The sequence below is a fragment of the Rattus norvegicus genome, chromosome 6 (genome assembly GCF_036323735.1).
Source record: "Rattus norvegicus strain BN/NHsdMcwi chromosome 6, GRCr8, whole genome shotgun sequence".
Taxonomy (NCBI): Eukaryota; Metazoa; Chordata; class Mammalia; order Rodentia; family Muridae; genus Rattus; species Rattus norvegicus.
Genome location: NC_086024.1, coordinates 29,545,613 through 29,562,648, shown reverse-complemented (window position 1 = coordinate 29,562,648; position 17,036 = coordinate 29,545,613). Strand labels below are relative to the sequence as shown.

The 17,036-nt window shown below is 48.7% G+C and overlaps 1 protein-coding gene across 4 annotated transcripts in view; it reads left to right on the top strand.

Annotated features, from left to right (window-relative positions):
• Nucleotides 1-13,644: 13,644 nt before the first annotated feature.
• Nucleotides 13,645-17,036, top strand: part of Togaram2 (TOG array regulator of axonemal microtubules 2) — a 57,822-nt gene continuing 54,430 nt past the window's right edge. For 2 of the 4 annotated variants that reach the window (XM_017594409.3, XM_017594408.3), the window contains exon 1: nt 13,645-14,254. In XM_017594409.3, the coding sequence (XP_017449898.2) occupies nt 13,871-14,254 (384 nt within the window). In that variant the 5' untranslated portion in view covers nt 13,645-13,870. Of the gene's footprint in view, nt 14,370-17,036 lie in introns of all 4 variants that reach the window. The other 2 variants (XM_017594410.3, XM_002729599.7) reach the window with 2 other exon arrangements.

Here is a 17,036-nt window from a genome sequence, read left to right as displayed (position 1 = left end):
CCTCCTTAAGGGCAGTGCTTGGTCTTCTCCCTCTACCCCAGTTCTCCTTTTCTAAGGGGCAGTGACTTAATTAAGATTTGCCCACATTGGGGCTGGGGATTTAGCTCAGTGGTAGAGCGCTTACCTAGGAAGCGCAAGGCCCTGGGTTCGGTCCCCAGCTCCGAAAAAAAAGAACCAAAAAAAAAAAAAAAGATTTGCCCACATTCGGTTTCCTTAGGTACCATTTAAAGCTGTTGGCTAGGGTTGTGAGCCTGGTAGTTTGTTGTGACTGCCGGTTCCCCCACAGTCTGTGTTGTTGCATCTAATGACAGATTCAGTTAGACTTTGATCTTGATAGTTATTCCCAGCCAGGCAAAGTCTTTTCCCCCCGCCTGTGGTAAATACACATGAATAAGGTGAACATTCTAACCAATTTTTAGGTGTAAAATTCTGTGTCTTGGGCTGTCACATTGTACAACTGGCAGCCTGTTTAATTGGTGACTTATAATAGATTTGGGTATAAGAAAGGAGGATCAGCAGAATATGATTCAGTTCATCATGAGAGGAGCCTACCAAGGGACAGAAAGAAACATGGAGTACCAATTCCGGGTTCACAGTACAGCATGAAAACTGTCAATGTTGACTTCATTTCTTTCCTTTTTTGGTGGGAGACAGGAGAGGAACTGCCATGCCATCTGCCTCAAGGATGCTGCAAGAACCCAGTGAGACAGTAAAGGAGAGAACCTCGGATCAAGGGTGGGCTGTTTAAGGGATTATTTTCAGAGTGACCGTTAGACATTTTCCTTCCTAGTATGGGAAGAAAAGAGTAAGGGGTAGGTTATAGAGAAAATTTCTGTTTAAGTCTGGCACTTTAAAGAAATTTAGCCCTTTGAGTAGACAAAGTCTTTCTAAAGCTAAAAACTACTGTTCTAACCATCAACAAATGCTGGAGCCATCGTGGGATTGCAAACTGGTGCAGTTAAAGAAAAAAAAAGCTAGGAATAAATTTACCATATGACCCAGCTCTACCCAAAGGTCTTACCCCACAGTCCCACTCAGCCATGACACCAATGGTCACCATCAACAACCAGCATGGCACGGTAATCAAAGGGTGCAGTAGTGACGGGCACACCTTGCTGGTAACCAACAGCTCTCTAAAAGAAGAACTCATAAAGAGGGAAGCCGTGCCTGGTACCGGAAACCAAGCTAACTAATCCGTGCTAGTGAGGTCATGGTTATTAGAGAAGAACTTACTCACTGATTTACCAAACCAGCACAATCCCTAACAATTTATAGATATTTATCCTTATGGATAGATAAGTCTAGTTTTCACCCCTCATCAAGAAAATTTCTCTTAGTACCAGATGGAGACTGCTACAGCAAACCTTACACCAATCAAAACGCAGAGTTGTGGAGCCACGCCCCAGTGGGTATACCTACAGAACACTCCCATCCGTACCTCAGCCTCAGGGTGCATTGCAGAAAAGGGCTCAGACGAGATTGTAAGAGGTAGAGGACCAGGGAGCTTTCTGTGCGCCTGTGCCTCCTGGTAACGTCAGAAGCTACAACCGTAAAGTCAGCAACATGAGCTGAATGGGACGAGGCCAAGAGACATGCCCAAGTGGGCAGAGAGCCCATGAGGCTGAAACAACACAACCGCAGAACTGAGGAAGCCAGCAATGGGAGAGCTATCGTCCCCCGGGGAAGAGCACACCGATTTGTTGGACAGCACCAACAGTCAACCCTGAAAACATACAAGTAACATTTATGTAGACCAGACAGGCATACCCGTGTACGTACATATATGTGTGCAAGAACAGCGAGAAAAGAGGCCACAAATTTGAAAGAGGGTAGGGTAGGTTTGAAGGGAGAAATGTAACTCAATTATAATTTAAAAAATGTAAAATGAAAGAAAAAACCTATATAGTTCTGAAAGTATGACATTATTGAAGAGATTTTGGAAAATACTAAACTTTCTAAAGGAAACAAAGCTCATTTTTGATAGATCTTACCATTATTCCTCTTTGGGTGAGTGTGCGCGCGCACACACACACACACACACACACACACACACACTCTCTCTCTCTCTCTCTCTCTCTCTCTCTCTCTCATGTGCACTTGCATCTCATGTCATGTATGTAGTCAGAGGACAACTCATAGGCAGATCCGTGTCAGTGGCTGACAGGCTTGGAGGTGAGTGCCTTTCGTTGTTGAGACATCAGGCCAGCCTAACATTAGAAGCTACTTAAACTAGGCAAGTGGTGTAGAATGCACGCTATTAAAGCAGTGGTTCTCAACCTGTGGGTCTTGACCCTTTGGAGGTTGTCAAGGACCCTTTCATAGGGGTTGGCTGAGGCCTTTGAAAAAAACAGATATCTCCATTACAATTCATAGCAGCAGGAAAATTACAGTTATGACATCGCAACAAGAATAATTTTAGACTTAGGGGGTCATTGCCACAGGAGGAATTATGTTAAAGATCCACAGCGTTAAGGTTGAAAGCCACTGCTCTAAAGAGAAGACAAAGGCTGTGGCTTAGGCCAGAGCCCATCACCCCTAATCCTCTTCAACTGCATGTGGAGGCAACAGCAGTTCTTTCTGACCTTGGTCCCTCTTCATCTTTCTCTGTGGATCTGCATCAGACAGATGCGCTGATGAGAGGCAATTGGTTTCTTTGTCTCCACACGGATGGTATCCTATATGTATGTAGCAGTCTGTGGTCTAACTCTTAGGCAATGCGCTTTGGAGAGCTGACCAATTTAGGAACAAAACTTCACCATTCTCAAGTGTGTCAAGATCAGTTCAGGGTGTGGGGACTCCTATACCAATTCCTGTTTGCGATGGTTTAAATATGCTTGGCCCAGGGAGTGACACTATTAGGAGGTGTGTCCTTGTCAGAGGAAGTGTGTCACTGTGGGCTTGGGCTTTGAGACCCTCTTCCTAGCTGCCTGGAAGCCAGTCTTCTCCAAGCAGCCTTCAGATGAAGATGTAGAACTCAGCTTCTCCTGCACCATGCCCGCCTGGATGCTGCCAGGCTCCTGCCTTGATGATAATGGACTGAACTTCTGAACCTGTAAGCCAGCCCCAATTAAATGCTATCCTGATAAGAGTGCATTGGTCCTGGTGTCTATTCGCAGCAGTAAAACCCTAACTAAGGCACTGTCCCACCCTGGAGTTTCAGACTGTCGGAGCATTTCCTGATCCATGACATATGGGCTGTTTTTAGTGCCCTGATAAAATAAGGGCGTTTCCCGGGCCCTTGTGCTACTGTGTAGGTGCTGTGCCAGTATCTTTCTAGGATGCTGAAACTCGACTTCAGAAAAGAGAGCTTGTTTTGATCCACCATTTTGAGGGTATGTGGCCCATCAAGGCACAGAAGGCTCGGCAGCAGGAAAACGGCAGCTGGTCACACTGCTTACCATCAGGAAGCAGGGAGAGAGGAATGCTAGCACTCATTCACTTTCTGTATCCTTTCCTGTTTATTGGGTTTGGGGCTCCAGTCTGTGCGATGGTGCTACCCGAGGAGGGGTATTCCTCTTCAGTTAAACCTCTTTGGAAATGTCCCCACAGGAGTGCCCAGAGTGTCTCCTGGGTGACTCTAAGTGCCGCAAATTTGATAAAGATGATAACGTTTGCAGATAGGTAGGAGTCTGGGTGCAGGCTTTGGTACTTGAGATTTCCATAGATCTGTCATGTTGCCTCTCATCTGGCTTCAACAGATTTCAGGTCAAGTTTCACAGGGCAAACACTCCTGACCCAAATTAAACATAAATCCTATAGAAATTAGATTTGCTCTTTGACAGTCAGTAGGCTTATGAGAATTGATTTCTTGGAATATTATAACTGAATGCATTCCTCTTTGCTTAGAAAGAACTGATTATTATTCTAACCATTTATTTAATAAATTTATTATTGTTAACCATTTAACATAACAACACATTGTTGTGTCTGTGTTGTGTCTTTATGAATATCTGTGCGAGGGAGTCAGATCTGGAACTGGAGGTACAGAGAGCTGTGTGGAAGAGCAGCCAATGCTCTAACCATTGAGCCATCTCTCCAGACCTCTCTTTTTTAACTTTGGAAAAATCATGCCTGTTGCTTCTGCCTTCATAGGTTTGGGTATTTGGGACAGATGACCAGAGCCTGCCAACTCTTACCTCATGAATGAGTGCCTCAGGAAAGGCAGGACAAATAGTTCCTTGATAGAGGTGTTCTGGAAACCTGCAACTAAAACTCCTTAGAATTGAGGCCTTCTGTTAATCTCGGTTAACGGAGAGATTTTCAGCTTGTAAAAAACCAAACGGGTGAGGTGGTGAGAGCATGGCTGTTCTCGGGACCCAGGCCTCCTTCTTCCAGCGGACATCTTGGCTGTGGATTTTGCAGTATAATCCAGTGTGCTGCTCAAGTTTCGTGAACACGGTGGAATTGCTTTTGCGCCTAGAGTCAAGGAATGCCAATGGATGTTCATTCTCTAGGCCTGTCCAGTTGCCCTGGTTTCTTTCTGGGGTCCAAGTGGAAATCGTCAAAATCAAAGTGAACCACAAGGTGTCAGTCTTCCTCCGGGCAACTCTCTTATCAGCACGCCATTACCCGCAGGAAGTGGGGCTGCCTGAGAACGCTGCCCTGGTGAACTTGTCCGCTTTCTCCTACAGCCTTCGGGAATCTCCAAGGTGCTTCCAGCTCTTTTTTTTTTTCTCTTTTTTTTCTTTTTCTTTCTTTCTTCCCCCCCGCCCCCGAAATGCATCCCAGTTTGGAGGACACAGGGTCTTCCGATTGCGCCTTCCAATTCCCTCCAGCTTCTCCGAAGTGGGCAGTGCCTCCCTCCCCCGCCCCCAAGCTGATATTCTCATGTCCTGGGCCTGAACACAGACCCAGTGGACTAGCCTGAGCAAACACCCAGCTTGGCAGAAGCAGCATGGGCGACTTGTAGTGTGTAACAGTGAAGCACCAGAGACTGCAGGCTCCCCCTCATTTCCATAATGGACAACCCCCCCACCCCCGCCCCCAGCTCACCACCCTCTCCCCGCTGCACGGACTTTGTCCATAAGAGATAGGATTACACATTCGCTCAATGGCAGCGTGAGGAATAATTTTAATTGTCACTTGGCTTCTTTTCCAAACTTTTGAAAACTTCAAGTCTACTGAAAAGTGAAAAGAATAAGTCGGGCATGCTTTTAATATCAGCATTTGGGAGTCAGAGGCAGGTGGGTCTCTAAGTTTGAGGCCATCTTGCTCTATGAAGGGACTGAGCTTGCAGAATAAACCGCAGGACAGTCAGGGTTGTACATACTGGCAGAAATAGGTCACCACTAATTTTGATCTTGAAGTAAGCAAGACCAGTGTTATCGCATGTGTCCTTCCAGACGTCTCTGTGACTGTGTGTCCGTAATACAGAGGCCAGACTGACTGCCGCGAGAGGGCTCTAATACCGTGATCCACCCGGGCTTTGCACCCCACGAGGTTCACAGGACAGCACTGCGTTTCAGAGGTGTTTATAAATATAGACTGAGAGATTTCCAGCATTACAAAAACTGAATTTCTTTTGTGTTTAGAGGTCTCTGGGTCGGCGAATGTACAAGTTTATGAGAAAAAGACATTCATTTGTAGAAACTTGCAGTGCATTTTCAGGTTCACAAGGCACTTAGTTCTTTCCTTGTTGAGGCAAGCCCTCACGTAGCCCAGGCTAGTCTCAAACTCTCAATGAGCCCTCTCCCGATCCTCCTGTCTCTGCCTCCTTAGTGTTGGGATTACCACAGTGTGTCATCGGGTTCTGGATACTTGCTTTGTGGGTTTTTTTAAATCAATTTTATTGATGTCTATGTGAATTCGCGTCTCTGTACGTGTGTCTGCCATGTGTATGCAGGTGCCCACAGAGCCCGGAACAGGGTGATGACTGTCTTGGAACTGGACTTGCTGGCAAATGTGAGCTGCCCAGCAGGGTTGCTGGGAACAGAGTTCCAGTGCCCTGGAAAGGCAGGAAGTACTTGTAACTGCTGAATCATCTTTTTAGCTCCAGGTCTTTCTTCCTTCCTTCCTTCCTTCCTTCCTTCCTTCCTTCCTTATTTATTTATTTATTTGCTTTGGACAACAGCTCATATAACCTCAACTGGCCTGGGACTTGCTTTGTGCACCAGGCTGGCTTCCTTGCCTCTGTCTTGTGAGTGGCTGACTTGGTTTTAAAAGCATTGCTTAAGTGAATGGGCAAAACCAGATAACTTTTTTTGTTTTTCAAAAAAAACAAAAAAAAAAAAACAAAAAAAAAAAACAAAAACAAAACTGGGACCTTATCTATTAATTTATTTAATATTAATAATATTATTTATTATTTTTTAAAGCAACACAAGGACAACCATTCTGCTACAAAGAAGAAAAATAAAAGAAAGAAAAAACAAAGAAAAGAAATGGTATACATTAACTCTTGGTAGCTCTTACCGCAAGCTGTCCTCTGTTGGCTCCAGCATAGTTGGCCTGGCCTGGCCTGGCCTGGCCTTCCCTTTCCTGGGAAGGAGCTGAGCATTCTGAAAACTCTACGGTGTCCCGGCCAGGCCTGCCCCTCTGTGGCCTTGGGCGAGCTGTTTACCTCCTGTGAGTGCCAATTTTTCCATCTGCACGTGGAGGACTGGATGGAGCACCTCAGACAGCTCTGGAGGGGAGTTAGAGCGGTTTGTGACATGTCTGGGAACCCGCCCTGCACAGGGCCCATGCTAGACCAAGACCACAGAGCCACCAAGTCCACAGTCCAATCAGGAATCTTCCTGTTTCAAGGACATTTGAATTTATTTAGAAGAGATTTACCTTTATTATGTTTACATTGCGTGTCTGCGTGCGGCTCTGCGCTTGTGAGTACAGGTGCCCACTGAGGTCAAATGTGTCCGATCCCCTGGAGCTGGAATTCAGATGGATGTGAGCTGCCTAATGGGGGGGCTGGAACCAAACTCAGGTCCTCTGCAAGAGCAATATGCGTTCTCAGCCACTGGGCCATCTTTGCAGCACCACCCAAACCTCGTCCATCTTAAAGGTTTGCCTACTTGACTTTGTGTGCAGGTTATTGTTATTGATATTATCGGTTATTGCTGTTAGTTTTTTCTTTTTTTCTTTTTCTTTTTCTTTTTTTTTCTTTTTTTTTAGAGCTGGGGACCGAACCCAGGGCCTTGCGCTTGCTAGGCAAGTGCTCTACCACTGAGCTAAATCCCCAACCCGCTGTTAGTTTTTTGAGACAGGGTCTCTGTTAGCCAGGTTGTCCGGTGCCCAAGGAATCCTCCTGTCTCAGCCTTTCAGGTCCTTGTTCTTCAGATGTATGCAGCCCAGCCTAGCTTTCTAATTCTGACAGTATTTTCCCTCATCCTCTGGGCTTCTCCTCCTTAAGTAAATAAATAATTAACAGAGTCTACCTAGGCTGCTGTCATCATCTGTTTGCTTGTAACACAATCCCTCAGGGTGGGTTAGTTATAAAGACAGAAGTTTTGTTTTGTCTTCTTGTCTGAGGGTCCATTGGCCTGGGTGGCCGTGTCTATTTCTCTTGCCTGCCTGGCCATGGCTATGAGAAAAGATGCTCCTTACATTCAACTGGCAGCTGACAGGTTCCAAAAATTGATTTATATCCATGGTTACTGTCACCCAGGAGAACAGTGAGAAACAAGTCTTTTCTTCCCATTCACATCAAATAGAGTCATTGCCTAAAACTACTGGGCTGCTCTCCCTTTGGCCAGTCCTGACTTGTCTTCTCCTGGAAGACATGTTTGTGTGTGTGTGTGTGTGTGTGTGTGTGTGTGTGTGTGTGTGTGTGTGGTGTGGTGTGTGTGTATGTGTGTGGTGTGTCTGTGGGTGTGGTGTGGCGCGTGTGTAGATGTGTGTTGTGTGTGTGTAGATGTGTGTTGTGTGTGTGGTATGGTGTGTGTTGTTGTGTGTGTGTGTGGTGTATGTGTGGTGTGTGTGTGTGGTGTGTGTGTGGTGTGGTGTGTGTATATTGTGTGGTGGTGTATGTGTGTGGTATGGTGTGTGTGTGTGGTGTGTGTGTGTGGTGGTGTGTGTGTGTGTGTGGTGTGTGGTGTGTGTGTGTGTGTGTGTGTGTGTGTGTGTGTGTGTGTGTGTTTGCCATCCCCACTCACTGTCTCTAGGGAGCCTGTGGTTAGGGCTTGATCCACTGGGGATCAGCAGCTTGGAAAGGAAACCAGGCAGCATCTCTCTGAACCTGAGAGATCGGAAGTGTTTGTCCGTCACTCAGGGGAGGGACTTGAAACCACTCCAATACACTTAGGATGGTGGCTGTTTATAGTTTAACAGACTGGATTGGTAGGAGACATCTTTAGCAATCTTCTCTGTGGTGGCCTCCTTTCCTGGCTCTGGTAGTGGCTTAAGGGGAGTGATGAGGTTGTTTCTGTATCTGCTGGTGGGGGGGGGGCAGAGGGAGGGAGAGAGACAGAGGCCAAGAGATAGAGAGACAGAGAGGCAGAGAGACAGAGACAGAGACAGAGAGAGAGCACCCTGGACAAATGTGTACATTTTCCTGGGGACCTGATTTTTCTTGGAGCCTTACGTGGTACAATATCTGTATTTGAACAGAATAATAAATGTATTTTCGGTTGTGCTCAAGCAGCTCTGGCCAGTTGTCTTGATCCTTTTCAATGTATGAGAGCTGTGATTCACAAGGGCTCTTTAAAACCCTGGTCTCTAGAACCTTTCCTGCACAGACAGACTGGGCTCCATGGTTGTGTGGATTTGGAATTTGCTTCACACTCCAACCCTGTTGGAGCAAAGCTGCGCCCTCCCCAGCTCACAGAGCATCCTTGAGGGAAGAAATAAGCAGAACAGGATCGACTGCCAGTTTGTCTATGCCTCCTCTGTAGAACCTTTCGTGTCTGCTTTCATATTTATTATGCAAAACTCAGCTGGGGAATAGGGAACTGGAGCGCCTCACTAGCCCTGGCCTGGCCAAGGACACGATTCAAGACACACGGGAGGAAAGCATGCGAGTTGCCTGGCGTGCAGGGGACAGCTCCTGCCCTTCCCTCCACACTCCAGAATCTCCGATCTGCAAAGGCTCTTGACAGGGTTGGTAGACAGGTGAGAGGTGATGTGGGAAGAGTCCCGGTCTACAGTGAATATTCTACACTTGATCTTAACCAAAAGGCCGAGAATCCATATAGTGAAGATTCTAGAAGGTGATCTAGCTTCTTGAGCATCTCTAAGGGTCAGGGAAACTGTATCTTTCCTTTGAGTGCTGATGTTAAAACGGTGTGTTAAGGAGTTGACCCTCCTCCACACCAAGCTCCTGCAGCCTTGTGGCCACCATGGCTAGTTATTCTGTTGCAGGATCTTTGATTCTCCAACTGTGAAGACTTTGTGCTATTTTCTGGAAAAACCTGTTTTCAGTTGTGGAGTGGCTCAGCCTTAGCACACATCTTTAATCCAAGAGCTTTCTGCTGGAATTCTGTAAACAGGATTAAAGAAAATCATGTCAAATAAAAATCCACATGTCAAGAGGAGGAGCAAGCAACCGGTTGATAGGAAGTGAACATAGATTATTAAGAAAACAAGGAAGTCAGGAGGATGGATAGAGAGACACACAGGCAGTAGAAGGGAGGGACATTCGGTTTGAAGGAGTTTTTTGTTTTTTTGAGGTGGCAGGAGAGAAGGGATTCATTCTGGGACATGGGTTGAGGAGGAGGGTCAGCCGATGCTTTCTCTGCCTCTCTGAGAAGCAGGCTCTCATGCTTTCTCTGCCTCTCTGAGCAGCAGGCTCTCACCTCAGCATCTGGCCCCCGAGTCTTCATTGGTAAAATCTAACAATCGCGATTTTGATAAAAGGCTGAGTGGTGCTATGACCAACCTCTGTGTCCCCATTCTGTCTTCACCGCTCCTCATGAGATGTGCCCTGGAGGCCCCTCCTTGGGCCTTGTCCTGGCTAGTTTTATGACAGAAGCATTAGAGAGGAGGGAGCCTCCAATGAGAAAATGCCACCATAGGATTGGGCTTCAGGGAAGCTTGTAGGGCATTTTCTTGTATAGTGATTGACAGGGAGGGCCCAGCCCACTGTGGGTGGTGCTGGTGGCTGAGCAAGTCACGAGGAGCAAGCCAGCAAGCAGCATCCCTCATGGCCTCTGCATGAGGGCCTGCCTCCAGGTTCCTGCCCTAGTGTTTTCAGTGATGGACTACAGTGTGGCCATGTAAGCTGAATAAACCTTTTCCTCCCCCGCTTGCTGTTTGATCACGGCGTTCATCACAGCAATAGAAACACTAAGTCAGACCTGCATGGTTTCTGACAGGAAATCCATTATTGTTCATAACATGGTCCTTTATAGACAATGGCCTTTCCCCTCTGGTTGCTCTCAGAATTCTTTTCTTCTCTGTCTCTAATTTTCTGAGGCCTGGTTAGGGCATGGCCTTTGCCTGGCTGTGGTCCAGGTTGGGTAAGTCAGTAGCTCGCTAACCTTCTCCCTAGAGGAGTAGCTCTCGTCTGTGTTGGGAAAAGCTCGCCGACGTCCACACTGATGACGTAATCTGGCTTCAGGTGGGTCGGATTAGGTTGTCAGGGCAGTGAGCAGGATCTGACAGGCTTTCTGGTCAGCCACCGCATTCTCTCCTCCACAGCCCCCGGGACTCCCACACAGCTGTGTGGTAGACATAACCGGGTCTAAAAGAAGAAGGACTTCACCAGTCGTTCTTGATCCTGGGCTCAGAGTGACCTCCTCTCTGGACTTCCACCTTCATTTTTTTTTTTTTTTTTGGTTCTTTTTTTCGGAGCTGGGGACCGAACCCAGGGCCTTGCGCTTCCTAGGTAAGCGCTCTACCACTGAGCTAAATCCCCAGCCCCTCCACCTTCATTTTTAACTTCTGTTCAGTTCGTACTTGTGTATCCATTGACTATGTGTTCGCACGAGTGTCTCCTCCATCATTTCTCCTCCCATCCATAATTTCCTGATGAACAAAACCCTCCTGTCTTCTGCTTTCCTATCCCGTCCCATCTGTTTAGTCTATCATGTCTGTCTGTCTGTCCCTATTCATCTATCCATTTCATCCTCTCCTATTCTATTCCACTGACCCCCCATCCCATCATCCCCCTCTGTGTATAGCTGAGGAAACATCCTCCCTTAAACCCTCTGCTGTGACCGTGGGATGGAAGTTGTTTCCCCTCTCTGACCCTGTTTGGAGGGTGGGGAGAACAGGTACATATGGCTCACCCCATGGAGGCGAGCAGTGGACCTCATAGGCCAGGCTTAGGGGTTGGGGGTTCTGGTGAGGATATAGGAATGAGATTTAGGGGACTAGGAGCAGCAAGGTCAGTTTGGAGGTGGTGCCTCTTGCCTCTGTCTCCGTCTGAGAAGTGGCATGTGGAGGTGAGGAAGAGTCCCCCTCTCTGGCTGATGGAGGTCACCCAGCATGTGGGGTTCTTAGATTTGAATGGCAGGTTGAAAGCCTGGGGAAAACATGGGCTCATCAGAAACCACAGAGTAAAATCTCTCAGGTCCCCTTGTTTGGCACTTGTGATAGGAAGGGAGTCACAGCCCAAGCGTCCTATCCCTCTGCTCCACATGTTTCACGTCACCTCCAGCCATGGCTGGGGTCATCCTGCTTTGTCATGGGAAAGTCAAGAGGATCAGAACTCCACAGTCCACAATGTTCAAAGCCCAGGTTCTACAGGCTAGACATAAGGTCTGGACTTGGGGACAGTGGCATGTGTCAGAGAAAAAGGAGTTCTTAGGGACGAACTATACCCTCTCCCACTACAATCAGAGCTCTCTCCAGTCCTGTGAGAGCCTGGCTAGTGAGTGCTATGAGATGTGACACAGTCCCCAGGAGTCACAGCATGGCAGGTGGCTGTGTGTCTGTCCTGGGAGCCAGTGGATGGAGGGAGCTATGGAGGGGATGCTCTTTGTGTGAGGTGGGTAGGAAGGGTCTTCAGGTGGAGGGAATAGAAAGGCAAGAGGAGGCAGGACAGTGGTACCCAGAGCTTACTGGGCAGGGCAGAGTTCCTAGGCTGAGCCTGTCTGTGTGATTTAAAGGTTGTCCTACACTGTACCCCAGGTGGTGTGCTTGCCCTGCTGTAGGGCATGGGGTCAGGACACCTACATCTTTCTATTGCTAGACATGGACATCCCACCACTTCGCAGATTGGCAATGGCCAAGAGGATCCTCTGTGACATATTTGCTGAAGTTTTAGGCCCTTAACAGTTGGTTCTCAACCTGTGGGTTGAGACCCCTTTGGGCAGTCAAAGGACCCTTTCACAGAAGTCAGCTAAACTATCAGAAAACACAGGTATTTACATTATGATTCATAACAGAAGTAAAATCACAGTTATGAAATATGACTAAAAATAGTTCTATGGTTGGGGATCATCACAACACGAGGAACTGTTTTAAAGCTTTACGCTGGATCGGGGTCAGAATCATTTTCCATTGACTTAAGTTGCCGGCCCAGGAAGTGACAGAGGCCTTCTTCGGAGGCTTCAAGGTGGAGGAAGTAAGTCCTTGAATGTGTCGGTGAGCTTGTGAGGCTACATCTTTAAGCTATGTACTTAATGTATTTCAAGTGCAGAACTTTCTGTGAGGCTGGCACACCTTTAGTCTTAGCATTCAGAAAGAAGGTGCAGATGCGTTTCTCTGTGGGCTCAAGGCCAGCCTGGTCTTCACAGAGAATTTCAGGTCAGCCAGGGCTACATAGAGAGTTCTAGGCGAGGCTGGTTACATAGAAAGTTTCAGAACAGTCAGGGCTGCATAGAAAGTCTCAGGACAGAACTACCTACATAGAAAGTTTTAGGACAGCCAGGTCTACATTGAGAGACCCTGTCTCGGAAAGAAAAGAAAAGAAAGAAAAGAAAAGAAAAGAAAAAAGGGAAGGAGTTTCGGTGGAGGTGATATGGCTCTGCATGCATAGTAAACCGTCTGGTCGCTCAGATCCTCCAGGGGCAGCCTGTGCTCTCTGCGGTGTCTCCTGTACCCTGGAGGAGGCCCCTCAAGCTCAGGAATTTGGCAGCAGTCAGCTTCTCCCTCAGAGGGCCCTGCTGGCGCCCTCTGGCGGGGTCACTGCTCTCTGCAAGTAGAGATCTAGTACTTTTTTTTTTTGTTTTTAATTGATATTTTTGAGACAGGGTTTCCTTTTGTAGCCCTGGTTGTCCTGGAACAGACTGACCTCAAGTTCAATCCGCCTGCCTCTGCCTCCTGAGTGCTGGGATTAAAGGCGTGCGCCGTCATCGTCCTACGGATTTTCCATTCTTACTGGCGTGCCAGGATTGGCCTCTCTTGCTCTTGGAGCTTGCTCCTTAGAGAGGCTTGGGGTGACCCCCATGGACCGCAGAGAGAAAAGCCTTGCATTGGATGCAAGCTCTTCAGCAGCTAGGCTTCCCGGGAGCAAGGCAGCCTGTCCGGACTCCTCTGCTCCCTATTCTTGTGTCTGTCAAACTGACTCCTCTCTAAGAAGTTGGAGGGGGGGGGGGCTCACCTAAAAAATCCTTAGTCTTTGCGCAAGTGGCTCTTTGAAGAGCTCTATGAAATCAATGAAACCTCCTCTCCTCCCCTGTGTGCCTTGGAGGGTGGGCTGTAGCGGATCAAGAGAGGGCAGGGCAAGGGGCGGGAGCTGTTGCTGTCTGAGGGGATGGTACACCAGCGCAGGGAGGGGCACCGTGAGGAAGCACACACAGATTGACGGACTTCATATTTCCCAAGTGTTGTGCGGGGAAACACGGCTGGGGAGGACACCACGGCTTTCTGCTATGTAAATATTTCTGGAGAGATAAACAGAGGGCCTACTTTATTCTAGACAGACCCCCATGCTGCTTCTTCTTGGCAGCTATTTAAGCCTGATATCAACTCTACGAGGACCATTTTATAGACGGGGAATCCTACCTGGGCCTCTGCTCACTAGTTTGCCTCCGTGTGCATAGATTCAGTGCCTATGGCTCCTGCCTCAGTCTGCTATACGTTTCTCGGTGCAGCCGTTACCCAGTGGATCCCAGCAGACTCTAGCATGCTTGCGTGTGTCATCCCTCCCCCATGCCTCACGGCCCTAGAGGACAGTTTGGCCTCTGGGGCATGCCCAGCACCTGGGGGAGCCACGGGGGAAATGAGACCGAGGGGAAAAGTCTTAGCTCTCTCTCTCTCCCCCACACGGGGACTTGGGCTCCTTCAGAGAGCGGTTGCCATGCAGCGGTGTTTATTCAAGAGGAGCCTGGCAGAGAGCAGGAGTGTGCCAGCAGCGGCTGTGGGCTTTCTTGTACCTGCTTGGACGGGAGGCCGTGGCCTCAGGCTCCTAAGCTGGGCCAGGGCCAAGGCAGGCCAGGTGGGTGATGCTCTCCCTGCTCTTGCCTCCCTGTATTGAGGGACGGCATAGTCTCAATAGAGACTAAGGACCCTGGATTCCTCCACTGACTGGGGATTGGCCTCTGGACGGAGAGGTGAGAGATAATGGCTTTCGTTTGTTTGCTGAGCTGTTTGGATGGGAGGGCCAAGCCTCTGGAATCCTTTTTGAAAGGGGGACGAGATCCTAACTTGGCGCAAGCAGAAAGAGTGCGTAAAGAGGGGAGAGGGAAGCTGTGTGACTGTAGGAGATCCCTGCCCCTCTCTGGGTCTCTCTAAATGAGGCCCGACTTGCTGCTGTCTGGCTGGGGTGAGCCAGGAAGATGGCTGCTCTGGGCTGTTCCCTTCCCCAGGGTTGTGACCTTAGGTGGTGGTTGGTTCTGCTCCTCTGGGCTAAATTCCCTGGGGAGGAGGGGTTCTGAGAATGATGATGGTGCTGGCAGTAGTGGGGACAGTGGCTTGGGGACCAGAGCACTGAGTTACAGTGAAGGTTTGGAACGATTCTGCTCTGGGTTTGAATTCTAACACCAGACACACTTGTTAGACATACGGGGCTGGAGTTTGCGCTTCTGAGCCTCAGTTTCCTTGTATATTCTCTTGACTCTGGTTTTGAGGGTGGAGATAGGGGGACACTTGGCCAGCCCAAGGGCAGAGTGAAGTTTTTATTCTTTTGTCAGTGTGTTTCTTGCTTGACTGATTTTGGTCTCCCAACACTATGGTTCTACTGGCCGCCATCCAGAACGATTTCCACACTGATGGTAGGGGATTTGGAAGGGTGATTTTGTTTATTTTCCGTTTGTCTTTTTTTGAGGCAGGGTAGTGCAGGCTGGCCTCAGACTTGTTAGGTAACTGAGGATGCCCTTCAATCTCTAGTACCCCTGTCTCTCCAGAGTGTGGCGATCACAAGTGTGAGCTACTGTGCCTGGCCCTCAGAAGGCCTCATTCTTCCTCAGAAGCATGAGTGGTAAACAGGGCTTCTGTCTGTCTGAGCATTGGTGAGGTAGCCATAGACCATGCTGGCACCTGGCCCCAGGTAGGGAAGCAATAGGCCCATAGCCAGAACATCTTGCTTTAGACATTGTTCCCACAACTGACTGGAGTTTAGTCCAGGGGAGAACGTGGAGGAGGACCAGGGACAGGAGGATGTAACCTGGGCTCTAAAGAGACCTGTCTCTGAAGGCACACTATCCTCTCATCATTCCCGAGGGCCACTGTTGTCAGACAGTAAAGTATTCTGTTTATAATTCAATTCACAAATGGGTTCTGGGACAGCATTAAAGAGAATCCTGCGGGGGGGGGGGGGCTCTGCCCATGTGTAGCTAGACATGGCAGACCCCAGGCCCATGGGACTTCTCTTTGTCCTTATCACAGCCACCTCCCTAGTAGGGCTTATTACTCTCTTAGTTTCCTCTTGTTTTAGTCCAAAGCCCTACCACCCACTTATACGTTCCCAAGGACCCAGTTCACGCTTGCCTTCCTGCGGTGCTTAGTAAACAGCCATAGGTAGTCTTCCTTTGGGGCCTGGTTTCCTCTGCTGCACTCGCTGCTGTGGTCATCTCTGGCACTGAATAAATACAGCAATCTTTTATTTTCCTGGCCCTGTCATGTGAAGAGCCCTCCCCAACACATCCTTCCATTTTCCCAGTGAACATTTGGATTGCTTCCAGATTCGGTGGCTAGCCGTCTCATAGCTGCTGTGAACATTCTTGTGCTTCGTCCCTGGACCAGGCACACGAGATCACCCGGGAACAGAGCTGCTGGCATGGGGTGCGTGCACCTTGAGCTTTGTGAGAGGACGCAGGCCAGAGTCCAGGTGAAGGACCATGTGCAACTTGCTTTTGGCCAGCATGGGTTCCGATCCCTCTCCACTCATGCCAGCATTTGGGACCAGTTCTCATCTTAATGCACGCCAGTCTTTGTAGAGCAGTGGGCCGCACTGTGTTTCTAGCATTTCTCTGGTCACTGTGGGAACGAGCACCTACCTTTCTTTCGCCTCCGTTTTCCTTTGCCTGTAGGTCCTGGTTTCCTTCATTCTCTGCTTTCTTAGCCCCACCCTGTGTACAGGCTGTGGGCTGCTGTCTTCTTCCTGCTCTTCCTGCTGAAGGGTCAGTCTCCAGCCAGCTTGGTTACTGTTGGTTTTTGAGATGCAGCCCTGGGCTCCAAGGCAGCTCTGGAAACTGCAATTTCCATTTGGCCTCTTTCAAGCCCTTCGGTTCTTGGCTCCATTCACCTTCCTTACCCTGGGATTTCTCTTCAATCCAAGGTTAGAATACAATGACCTTCCATGAACGCACCCTCAGAGTCTCAGGTAACAGCCGGCCTGTGGCCATGGGTCCCTGCTAGGATGGCTGATAGTCTTCTTTAAAAAAATTCATTTGCAACTCTTATTGTGCATGTATGTGTATGATATCTGCCCATGTACCCTGGCAATTACAAGAGTCAGTTCTCTCTTCCTGCTGTAGGTACGGATGGGTGACTGAACTTAGGTTGTCAGGCTTGTGCTGCGAGAACTCTTACCCTCTGAGCCATCTTGTTAGCCCAGCAGTTGGCTTTCTCAGGATAGGCCTTTGGGGAAAGAACAGAGCTGTAGCCGGAAGTTCCCTGAGGGTCTTGCTAGACCTTTCTGAGGAGCTCTGAGGAGAGTCCTAGAACGTGACAGGTAGGCATTCAGATGGATTAGTGGAAACAAGTTGCTCTGACTTCGTCTGGACCAATATTTCATCCCCTTTCGCTGGCTCCTGAGCCTCTGGGATCCGGCCTGTGCC